At 37.3% G+C, this 12823-nt stretch overlaps 1 protein-coding gene across 1 annotated transcript in view; it reads left to right on the top strand.

Moving 5' to 3' along the window:
* Positions 1-12110, top strand: part of LOC145769167 (membrane cofactor protein-like) — a 78453-nt gene extending 66343 nt beyond the window's left edge. The window contains exon 8 of the mRNA XM_082580761.1: positions 11656-12110. Coding sequence (XP_082436887.1) covers positions 11656-11858 — 203 coding nt within the window. The 3' untranslated portion in view covers positions 11859-12110. The remainder of the gene's footprint in view (positions 1-11655) is intronic.
* The last annotated feature ends 713 nt before the right edge of the window (positions 12111-12823 follow it).

The following is a 12823-nucleotide window of genomic DNA, read 5'->3' as shown; positions in this document are numbered from 1 at the left end:
GGGCGTTCCTTCGCGTGGGGTAGCAGAGGTGGCTAGAAAAGTGGCTTCCATCTCAATCAAAGGATCCTTCCGCGTCTGGAAAGCTTGGAACGCCGGACTCACTTGTGGAGGGGCTACGTCATAGAAAAGACGACTTCAGCGATCAGAAACTTATTCCCCAATAACAGAAACGTTGCAGTAAGTATGCGAGCGCGCAAGACAGCAAACCGTTTAGACGTCATAACCTTATATCAATAATAGTCTTAAAATTCATCACCTTATATCATCAACTTATGTCTATAAACCAATGTCATCTTTTTTATAATGTTCCAGTCTCATCAACCCCAAGCATTCAAAAATGAACAAAGGAAAGGAATAAAATATCTAATGTACATTGTGAATCGAGACTGGTTTAACAGCAATTAAGTAACTTCCATCATCGCTATATCTCTATGTATTAATCAATCACTTGTTTCGAATTATCCTACGCTGCCTTCGCCTTGTAACGCTGTTCTTGCCCGCTCGGATCAACCTCGCTCTGCTTTCAACGCATTGATCAACACGATTCCCTGATCAACTCGATGCAGCCTCAAAATTTCCACCCCAATTTTCTACTTTTTCCTGGTAATGTAGCCTATCAGTGCCTCTGGTTTCGATCGCTAGCCTCTCCAACCCAGCTGGGCGAACCTACCTCAACGTCTGGCCAGTGCACATCCGTGCTCGCCGAATCAAAGCTTACTCTTCTCCAGTGAGTATGTATTACATTCCCACCTATATTTTTTGTTTCTATTGATTAATCGAGCCTCTGCTCCACATTTTTATTTGAATTTTGTCTGCTATGAGAGCCAAATTATCCTTAAATAGTTGACTCTCTTCCTCGTGGTAGACCCCAATTTGATCCGCTCTGCCTACTGGCAGACCGGGCATAAGAGTCAAGTACCTGCGCCGAGGTCGCGTGAGGGAGACGTGGGCGCCGCCCGGCGGTCAATTACTGCCGGTTCCAGCGTCCACACGCGACGGGTCGCCCGGCCCGTTGCAGGCCATCTTTCTGGGCAATGCAGAAAGAGTCTGTCTCCCTGGCCCGCTCCGCCATTCTAAATTTGCGGACGGGTCATGTAACGTTTTCGATCCACACTCTCCCTTCACAGGTACCTCGACTCCCCAGCCTGGCCCCCGCGACCTAAGCTGGTGGACTTACCCTCCGGGTGCATCGTCACCCCTAAATCACGCCGCTCCCCGCCGCCGCGGGGTGTGGCAGGCCGGTTTCTGAAAGTCTTCGACCTGGCTATGTTTGTTTGTGCTCTCTCGCCGTGTCAATTATTTGTACCCGTGCGCTGTTGATGCAAATAAAACAGTTTAAGACTAACTACTGCACTGATGAGACCGGGAGGTCGAAACGGTGTGCACTGTCTGCAGTTATCTTTCTATTATATTCTTATTATATATATATCATATTATACCCATTGAAATTATATAGAATATATTAAAGTATTTTTCTATATAGTATATTCTAGTATTTCCTATAAAATTATACGTTTCTATTATATTCATATTATACCTATTAAAAATTATATAGAATGGATTAAAGTATTTTTCTCTATAGTACATTCTAGTTTTTTTTGGCAAATGTGCTTTGGTGAATGCTTTACATTGTCTTAGATTTTGTTTGATAGCTTGCAGTTAGCATAATCATATTAAATACAAGTACGTCACCACAAACATCTCGAACAAGTGATGTGGAAGGAGCACCACTATGGTAGACAATCACTGTGGAAAGGTGTGTACAGATATGTGACTTATCTAAAAGAAAAAAACGTTTTTTCTCAAGCAAAAGATAGATTGTTATTGTGTAACAGACAGTGATCATCAAAACTGAGTGACTTCACTATTTTGCATCTGTGTTTAGCGAAAAGTATTACATAGACTACTGTACATCTTTTTCTTCTTGTTTTTAGGTTCAAACACAATTTTATGATATTTTGTGCATGTCTTAACCCTATTGGGACTGATGGGTGGACGGGCTCCGTCCATACCTAAAACATTCATCGATTACATAAAAGCTAATGGCTCAAATTAACTGAAGTTTTATGATTTTTCCTAAAAATTGTTCATTTTTGACTTAGCATAAAAATTACATTTTTGTCTTGTACAATTTTTTAGTTATCAGCAGTTTTTGACACCCTACTGCCAAAATTGTCTGCAAAACAAGTAAAACAATAATCAGCGTGGAATTGAATAGGGATTAAAAAAGATTAACTCCACCGCTAGATTTTGCGTCAGCAGTTGTCGGAAGAAAGTAGGTCATGTCAAGAAAGTATGCCCGGACCGTGCGTGCCTTTAACGAAGAAATTAGCGATTTCAAGGAGTTTATGGCCGAGACATCAGGCAAAATTAAAAAAAAATTGACTACTTTTAGCAAAAAAGAAATAGCAAAAAACTGGTAGATCGAACATGATTGTCCACTTAAAATTTTAACCAGTTTGTCAATAATTTTGCTCTAACTTTGCGAAGAAAGCAAACTCGTAACGTTTTTATATCAAAAGTTATTAGAAAATAAAAATGTGGATGGAATAAGTCCATACGTCAGGCCATTAGCTGCCAAAAATAGCTTGGTCCGAATAGGGTTAAAAAATCGTTTGAAGTTATTTTGAAAATGTTACACAAAATTAAAGCTTTACCTTTGGATTTGCATCTGTGAAAAACACACAAATGGTGGTAAAATACCATGGATACGTGAAGACAAAAAGACTAGTTGGTAAACTTATTAAGTTTTGAGCCAATAAGATCAGAGGAAGACTAAAGAAGAGATGGTTGGAAGAATTTAAAGCGGTTGTACTGTAAGATTACGTGAGAATAAAGAGGATGAATCTATTGTCTGGAAGTAAAAACTAGTACAAAGTGCATATGTCAGTATCACATAGACTAACCACAAACCAGTGTATTCTAAGTGAGATAGGTGTTAAAGATGAGGCACCGGGAACATGTGGCCAAAAGACAATTCAAGAGGAACCAAACAATAAGTTTAGATGCAGGAGTAAGATAAAAGAGTGAAAGGAAACATGGAACTCTGTACTAAAATATGGAAACAATTAAAAAATACAGTCTTCACAAGCAATTTGTTTGAGATGAGGATATGCATAAAAAGCGGAAAATTGTTCAAATAACATATTGTTAAGAAATAAACATTATGTAAGACACGACAAAAGAAATTCTGAGGAACTGATTCAGTGGTGAATGGTGAAAACACAATAGAAGTAGTTGCGGTAATGATAAACAAATCATCACTTAATGGTTCTGTTGAATAAATTGGTGTCGTTGATTTGTACTTGTCACAAGAAATCATCACGCGGAAATGTTACTATGTAACCAAGTAGAATGTTCAAGTAATTTTCTTATGTTTAATCTTGTCTGTAACGACACGGGTCTTTATGAGGACGCCCCACTCTAGTAGTGAAATATTTCACAGAAGGAAATATGCTAGAAATGTGAAATTTCTTGACTTTTAGTTTTTATTCTTTGCGAATTTTCTAAACCTAATCTGGTCATAAAGAATTATGCAAACTCTACACTTGGCTCTATAACAATCAGTTGACACTCAACTTGAGTAAAACTAACTACATACTCTTTAACAAGAAAAAGACTAAACTCTCCGATATGCAAATTAAATTAAATGGTACAATAATTAAGGAAGTTGACCACACGCGCTACTTAGGAATCACAATAGATAACAAACTCAACTGGAATAAACACATTGATAGCCTCTCGAAAAAACTATCCTCTTCTTCAGGCGTACTGAGTAAACTTAGAAAATTTACTTCTAGAAAAGTTCTCATCAATATTTATTATAGCATTGTACACCCGCACCCAGGGGATGCGCACCCACAAAATACTTGAATAAAATCCAAGTTAGACAAAATAAGATAATTCAAATCGTTACAGGAGCATTTGAAATGAAAACTAAATTACTGCCACTCTATCAAGAAAATGAAATACTAACTGTTAATTATACTTATAAACTAGAAATAAGTAAATTTATGTTCAAATTTTATAACAACAAACTACCGGAAAACTTCAAAACTTTCTTTACACATGTATCAGCTATTCATTCGTATAACACCCGACGCTCAAGTTCCAATTCGCTTTATACTAAACAGGCAAATACCCAATTATTTCAAAAAAGTTTAAAATGCATGGGAATCAAGGTATGGGACAGTTTACCTCAAAATATGAAGAAAAAAACATGAAAAAAGGCTACAAATTCTTCAGTAAAATGTGCAAAAAACACTTCTTCAATAATCAAGAGCTATAGAAACGACATCCACTACCTGACTTTATGTCCATTGTTATTGTTTTTTTGTGTTTCTTGCGTCTCTATCTATATTTGTTTGTGTTTTTTTTTTTTTTTTTCTTCCTTCCTTCTTCTTTTTTGTGTCAATTTGTTACAGTATTTAAAAACGCAATAGCCTACTTTCTTTTGTATAACTATTTGAATGAGAGAGTGCAGACTCGACGACCTCCTACGCCTTCAGGGCTACGGTCATTCGCACTGTCTCATTGGATGCACACTGTACGTTTTTGTTTTATGTACGTTTTGGCGTTTTGCATCCAAACAAAAATAAAATGACCATCCATCCATCCGTGTAATGGCAATGGTGTGGAAGGACAGAAAGGATGTAAAAATAATCTCTACATGGCATTCATCAAAACTATGTCCAACAGGTAAAACTAGGGGCGCTGGAAGGGGGGGCTGATGCCTCCCTGGCCTCCAATTTTCTGTAGGTGGGAGGGCAATGGTGCCCTTTTAAGGTCATGTTAGAAGCTACTGTACATTTTGCAATACGATATAACAATTTCAGCTATTAGCTTTAAGCCTAATTATAATCTTTCATTTCTGCCTCAAAATAATATTTACGACACAAAATTCTGTATCACAGTAGGTAATTAGCCTACATCATCATAACATAACATAATGCCCTCCCGTGCCATTGTTCTTTGTATACTGTACAGTTGTATCATTACTCGATGATGAGCTGATGAATGAGAATTATTGCTATGTCTTGTCTTAAAACTTTTAAAAAAAATGGCCTTTCAGCAACAAAAGTGCCCTTTTTTCATAATCCAGCCCCCTCCCAGTGCAAAACCGTTCCGCGCCATTCGGTAAAACCAACCTCAATGGAAATCCCATCATAAAACCCACATGTGATTTCTTACAATCAAGGGATGGGAGGAGTTGATCGTTCAGATCAGCTTTCAGCAACCTGCCGCTCTGTAAGAAAGCACACAAGGTGGTACAAAAAGTTGTTTTTTTATATAGTGGACATTGCATTGGTGAATTCATTTCTGCTATTCAAAATGCTCTTTCAAGGGCACGGACGATTGACTTTGCCAAACTTCAAAGTCATGTTAGTCCGTGAGATGTTGGAATCAGCACAAATTCCAAAGTACCCAAAACTTGGCCAAAAATATCTTTTCCCACCCCTGACCGTGACCGTCTCAGAGCTAAAGATGGACATTTTTTGGATTTAATTTATATAAGACACCACTGCTGCATTCATTTTACAAAGTTTTCTTTTATTTTGATGTAAAATTAAATGTCAATCACTGACAATGTTTGCTTTTATACAAGAGACTACTTTTTGTACAAGACAGTGCAAAATGCAGAAACGCGAGAAAAAAGAAAAAAATACCGTTTACCGCGTCACGATCGCGGCGTGCGAATACACGTAATGTCTACGCGCTGTAGCTAGCTGGCTATTCTCACAGGACCTGTCTACGTGGAAAACAGCTGATTCTGTTGAAGGGTAATGGCCGCTTCCAAAAAAATAAAACTAGGATGGGAAAAAACTAACAACTATCCTAGATCAGTGGTTCCCAGCATGAGAGAGCCACTGATCTAGCTGACATAGGCTATTTTCTAAACTTTCTGGGTATTAGGTTGTATAGCTAACTTTTAAAAACAATCCAAAAAGGCTAGCAGAAAGTGGGGTAGATAGTGCTCTAACTTGCTCGCTCTAGCGAGGAAAGCAAAGTTTATCGGTAAGCACTTTTGGCAGCACTGTCTCAATACCGCCAGAGCACAATATCATTCAAAATTTTAATGAGCTCGTATCACACCACTAATTCATGCCGCAAGGGTATTCGACCTATGCTTTTACCTGTCAGTTTAGCTCTTATCTTTGTGTAAAGAAAAGACTCAACAAAACCAGCAAGCGCCAAGGGGAGGACATTGTAAAGAAGGGGCGTTCTTCCTTGCCATCAGCACATGGCTTAGCACTCACTGGTACAGAGAGCAGTTGCGATTCGCTAACCATAACTGTGTAGCTTCCACGCTAGCCATTCAGACCATCCAATCAACTACATGTTTCTCTGCAGCCGATTGTAGCAAGAATTGACAGCGATAGACACGTGTTTCACCCATAATATCACACATCTACTTTTATAGAACATTACCTAGTCTTCTATAGACCTAGACCTATAAGCTGTCGAAATGATGTAGTGATACATCATGGTTAATGTAGTCAACAGTGGTGTATCCTGGGGTTTGATTTTGACCCCTTATTGAGAGTGTGTTTTGACACCTAAAAACACAAAATTGTGTAAATTGACAGTACCATGAGGTATTTCAGGGTTGCACCTCTAATTTGAAGACCTTGGATATGCTCCCGATAGCCTACACATTGGCAATATAGCACAGTATAAGGCTACTGATGGAATTTTACAAAGTTTCTGGTTGCAGTCCTACAGTGCATTTGACACATGCCTATTTGTTACAATTTCCACAAGCAGCACATCGTCTTTGGGTTTCAATTTTATCAACTAGATGGCTTTTTCCGTTTAGTCTAGTGATATTTACATTAGACTCGAGGGATACCCATCTGTCGAAGTAAGTCGTTCCATGATTTTATCAATAATACAATGAGATAGCAAATTGCAAAATTAAAAGCATACTTTCTGGTTTCTTGAAACTGATTACGTAAAACTGCTCGTTTGATGACGCATTGATGTATCCACGCGTATGTCACCATTTTGTTTACATTTCCAGATATGTTGACTTTATGTAAACAACCAGGCAGGCAACAGCAGCAGAAACATTCACAAACAATTTACATGCAGTATTCACTGCAATCTACAAAAATCTTTTAATCTGAGAAGTACTAGCAGTAAATCAACATTGTTTGTTTTAAAGTGCCCCTGACAGGTTGAATCCAAGTATAGTAACTTTTTTAAGCATTTCCTAGCGCAGAATTATACTTTGCAAATTTTTAATCTTAACCTCGTAGCTCGTCTGGTTAGGGCGTAATTTATATCAAACGACCGCTCCGCAGTGCCACCTCATGCGAAACTCCATATTTCACTGCTCTGGGTCGACTTTGGTGGTATTACGTCATCCTAAGGGGCGTTCTTAGTAACGGATGAAACAAACGTGTCACGATTTCTTTCTATCTCTTACCAGGAAAAAGACTTGGAAAGGTTCAATGACATAGTTTTATGGGTTAAACCGAAAAGCAGTCAATTAAATGTCGGATAAGTTTTACTGGTGAAATGATACTGAAAATTCTTGAAGGACTTTAACGAATGGCTTCTCAAATAACTCTAACTTCAAACACAATTTATATCAGCACCAATTCTCATCTACTTGTATTCAATTACTTCAAATCTCAATCAACAATAAATTCTGCACCTTTTATCAAGCCACAACTCATAACACAACTCTCATAATCAACTCATAATAATCTCAGAATATTTACACCACTATTTATAGTTGGTTGTTCAGTCCAGTAACTTCGAGAAGGTTACATAAGGTTACATCATAAAGAACCATCGTTCTATCAAGCAGCATTTAAATGTAAACAACAGAAGTCTCTAGAAAGTCACGTAGGGAAAATTATTCTAGAAAACACACTTTACATAATACAGATTTCGTAATCAGAAGTTACTTCAGGTCATAACCGATAATAACACATCGCACCAGAATTCTACAATAGGGTGGCTCGTTTTTGAACTTTTTTTTTTAATTCTCTCGGGGTAGTGGGGAAATGGTGCCAATGAGTGAGAAAACAATCATAACAAAATTTGAGATTTGTAAAAAATTGTCTTCAGCCTTCTCATGGGGCCCAAAAATCGAAAAATGGAGTCAAAAACGCAATTTTTTTTTTAATATTTTTAGTTTGGGTAGGTACAATATTGTTTAGATATGTCTAAATAACCTATAAAAAAAAATTGAAGTCATTTGAATGATTCCTTCAGCTTCCTCACAGCTTCTGAAAATTTCCATTTTGCTGAAAATTTCGCATTTTTGTTTGTGGTTACATAACTACAAACTTCGTCAGTGACGTAAATTCAAATAAAAGACGTCACTTTTTCCTACCAAATTAACCCAATTTCATTAAAAAATGACGCAACAGCTCAGGGCAGGTCTATAAAGAGAAATACAATGACGTTTTATAGCTGGCAAAATGTCTAACGCAATTATGTAGCATGTACCCACCCACAAAAATGCAAAATTTTCAGCAAAATGGAAATTTTCAGAAGCTGTAAGGAAGCTAAAGGAATAGTTCAAATGACTCCAATATTTTTTCTTAGGTTAATTAGATATATCTAAACAATATTGTATCTACCCAAACTAAAAATATTAAAAAAAAAATTGCGTTTTTGACCCCATTTTTCGATTTTTGGGCCCCATGAGGAGGCTGAAGACAATTTTTTACAAATCTCAAATTTTGTCATAATCGTTTTCTCACTCATTGGCACCATTTCCCCACTACCCCGAAAGAATTTAAAAAAAAAGTTCAAAAACGAGCCACCCTATTCTACAACCAAAACAACACGCTCGTTGAAGATACAAAGCAACCCATCCCGAGGCAATACACATGATTGTGACAAAACGTTTCCTAGGTGTAATTGGTGGATCACAATTTGGTCGGAGTTGGTACAAGTGGTTGCTTTTTTCAAAGATCTATTGTTTTTTGCAGTTTAATAAAACTGTACTGGATACGTTCCTACAAAACCTAAAATATACTTGAAGTGAAAAATGAAGAAATCGTACGAATCATCATTTATATTTAATTCATCATCATTCATCACTATTCAAAAATAAATAAAAGTTCTCTCTCTCTCATAATGTGCCTTCAGTTGGCCATTGAAATCCGGTGTAACGACCATCTGGATCTGGAAAATTGTTTCAGATTCGCCAAACACTGCATGACGGCAGCACAATCCGGTTGTTGCTTCCGAGAGCATCACCTTGTAGTATCCACTCCAACACATGCCTGTAGGCAACTAACCGATACTGCCTGCAAGGAAATAAAATCACTTCTTTTCGTGTGCATTCTTTAGCGTTTAGGGTATTTTTAGCTTAATGTAGCATCCTTACTCGTTGGATAGGTTTCCGTTTTCTGTAACACAACTAGATGCGTCCTTCTTTAAAAGTTCTTTCGTCTGTGGTACTTCATGGCAACATACACATTCATTGGGCTGGGGTATAGACTGGCACTTGTGGCAAACGCACCACCTAGAGTTCCCAGCACGCCACTCATTGCTGGGAAGATCCAATTTACGTACATAGCAGAGTCTATACATGTAAAAGCCTACTTCACCAGTGCAACGGTACGTTTTTGTAAACGTTGTTGTTTAGAAGTGCTGGAATCATCATCAGCAACTGGTTGCATCTTTACTTTTATAGATGATATGGCAGATTTCTTCAAAATGTAAAGTTTGCTCAAGCCCATTTTTACTTGAGTAGTATTAACAAAATCATCTTAGTGAAGTGAAGAGAGCATATTCGACTAGTTTTGTATGGCCCATCCCACTTTCGAACACTTGAAGAAAACTTTGACCATTTTCTTCTCAGCACCTTGTTTTGTGGGAAAGCGTGAAAAGAAAGAACACGGTCTTTGTCACTAACACATAAACAGCAATTTGTAGGCATTGCCTCTACCATAAATTAAAGGTACTGTTTGTGAGATACTGTTGTTACACTGCAAATGGCTATAGCCAGATTAGGACAAATAAAAAATTATCAAAATTGTAGCCCTATGAAACTGCAATTTCAATTGAATTGAGATGCTGTTTGATAAAAATAAACTTAACCTATTTGATCGAAACCTGGTAGTAATAATAAGTTCACTTTTTCATTTCGGTAATTCTTAATTTGCACATGCTTTAGACCAACAGAGCCCCACATATTCACGTTTTGCAGTAGCCATACTATACTGTACCTTACCAAGTCACCACAGAGAAAGAATGTATCCTTCCCGCTTACGGTGACGTCACAGCGGTATTGCCGTTTTTATTTTCGCAATTGAATGAGTGCCAGATTCTCCGATGTCAGCGAAAGTTTGCAAGCGTGTAACTTAGTAGCCTGTTGATATTTTTTACAATTTGCTGGTCAGGGAAGTTTGTTAGTGTCAACTTTTTGGTATCTTAGGTAAATTTCGCGAATTTATTTACCTGTCAGAGGCACTTTAATTAGGCATACAGTAAGTGGTGAAGTGTCATTATTACTTATATTACTTTTATAAACAGAGCAGAGATAGTTGCATTTATTTTTAGGAAAGGACAATAAAGCAATTTGTAAACAATAGGCTAGATTGAGTTTCGCTTTTAGCAACATGATAGTTTGTTTACTTAACAGGTGTAGATACAAACGACCTGTTTTAGCCTGGTTTGTCATAGCACATGACTAGGGAACTGTGTTTCGAATGCTAGTGCAAACCGCTACTACTACAGCGAATTGTAGGTTATCTACATTTTGTGAAATAATTTATAAACATTGCTTATTTTTGCTTTGGAATCTAAAGAGCAGACGACTAGGAGACCCATGTGTGGAATATAGTTTTAGTTAGACCTATATTATCACTTCACAAAGTTTGTAGTTCCAACTGCCTTGCATCTCCGTTGGAGATTATTAGTTTCTGCTAAAACGTTGTGACAATTACTTTTTACACCCGCCATTATAAGTTCGCAGGTGGTTGAGGCGTCGCCAATAGTTCCATGGTTCACACTTTCCAGGAGAAAGGCCTTCTATGGGAAAGAACTCCATATTGGCCAATGTCGGCACGGCTGCCGGCTGCCATAGTTGAATCCGCACATTGGCGGCGACCCTGTTTTGACCCAGTGAGACAATTGAAACGATAAAACTCGTTCTTTTCTTCAATCGCCTGCGTGCTAAAGTTTGGTCATGCAGTGGGTGTCTCTTATCCCTGTCATGACAAGATCTTTTCTTTCTTCTGTTCACGTTTTTTCTGATGTTGGGGAGAGCAATTCCAGGCAGAAGTTGAAGCGAAGTGATGTTAGTTGGTTTGAGTACTTTTTGTCATTAAAACTTAGTTGTAAGTGTATATTTAGTTCCAACTTTTAAAAACATTTAGCTTTGGTTTCATCCAACAAATATTGTGCGTCAAGCCGAAATGATTATTGCGCCATCAATATTGGATACATAAAAAATACCAAAAAAGTGAAAGATTTTTCAAAAATTTTACTTAAGCAACTTAATTCCTCTACTAAAATGGCGTTTTTTCAAACCTCAGCGTTTTTGTTGAATGTACATTCTTTGGTAATATTTTTGTTTGGATAAAAATACGTTTTCCCCACAGTTTTTATTTTAGATTTGCTGCTGATGATTTGTTGTTTCTTCTAAGTAATGTTGTTTTGTTCAAGAGAAACTTTTTTTTTCAGATTGTCCACAAACACTCGAAGACAACGTCACTGTTCAATCCAAATTTGCTGGATACAATGCCGTTGGAACATTTACTTGTTCTAACAATGGACAATTGTTCTATTCAAACGGAAGTCAACCTACTTCTGACCAAACTACTTGTCAATATAATGCTGAATGGAGTGGCCAAGATAATCTACAATGCCGGGCAGATAACTATTGAAAGAAAAATTGTTTAACTCTTTATTCTGTGGGACTGGTCATTTTGTCCGTGGTATTTTTTAAAACGATCTTAATAAAGATTTATCCAACCAATGTGGTTGAAACTTTATGACTTTTCCTAAAAAATATTCAAGTGGTTATTCCGCATCGAATAACATTTTTGTGGTACCTATATAGGTTTGCAAATTTGGAAATAGGACTATGTTCTCAACTTACACTGATATTTTAGTTTGTTACTAGCTTGTCTTTTTGTTGTCAAATTATATGGAACTAATATGCTTGTTGAGCGTCTCAGTACATAGAACTGCAACAAAGATATCTTATGAGTTGGCTTTGTTATAAAGCTTTCAATCGTAATTATTACGCTAAATGTCTGCAAACTCATATTCTGATTTGCTTTGATTAACCCTAATTCCTGTGAAGTTTTTTTTTCAGTTGACCTGCGGAAGAGAGGGGGAGGGTCGGTTCGACACTAGTACTTTGAACTCGTGTAACTCAAAAACTACTCAAGATAGATCAATCAAATTTTCACATGATGCAGATAAGTTATTTGACAACACAAGAGCATTGAAAATCATTTTCAATTTGTTCAACAGCGTAACTGTTCTGTAGTGAGTAATCAGGTAGTGCTGACGCCAGGAAGATCGCTCCTTTTCAACACAACTAGATGTTGTAAAATATAAAGCAGTTCCGGCTCCAGAGATTGATATTGATGAAAATAACCTCAGCACTGACCAAAAATATCTTCTACACATGCACAGAGCAGTGAAAAGTGGAGATATATCAAATCATTTCGCATATAGGAGTGCAGGTATGATAAACCTCTCAAGATGGTTGAACACAGCCAATAGAATTCTACGTTTATATGTTGCATCTAACGCGTCAGCTGTATTGGTGGAACGTGTGGTCTGTATTATTAATGTTTATATTCCAGTATTGTTTGCCATTATAAAAGAAAGCAATTTC

This window comes from Aplidium turbinatum, chromosome 1 (genome assembly GCF_918807975.1).
Source record: "Aplidium turbinatum chromosome 1, kaAplTurb1.1, whole genome shotgun sequence".
Taxonomy (NCBI): domain Eukaryota; kingdom Metazoa; phylum Chordata; class Ascidiacea; order Aplousobranchia; family Polyclinidae; genus Aplidium; species Aplidium turbinatum.
Note: the sequence above shows the minus strand (reverse complement) of the source record. Positions and strands in the feature narration are given on the sequence as shown.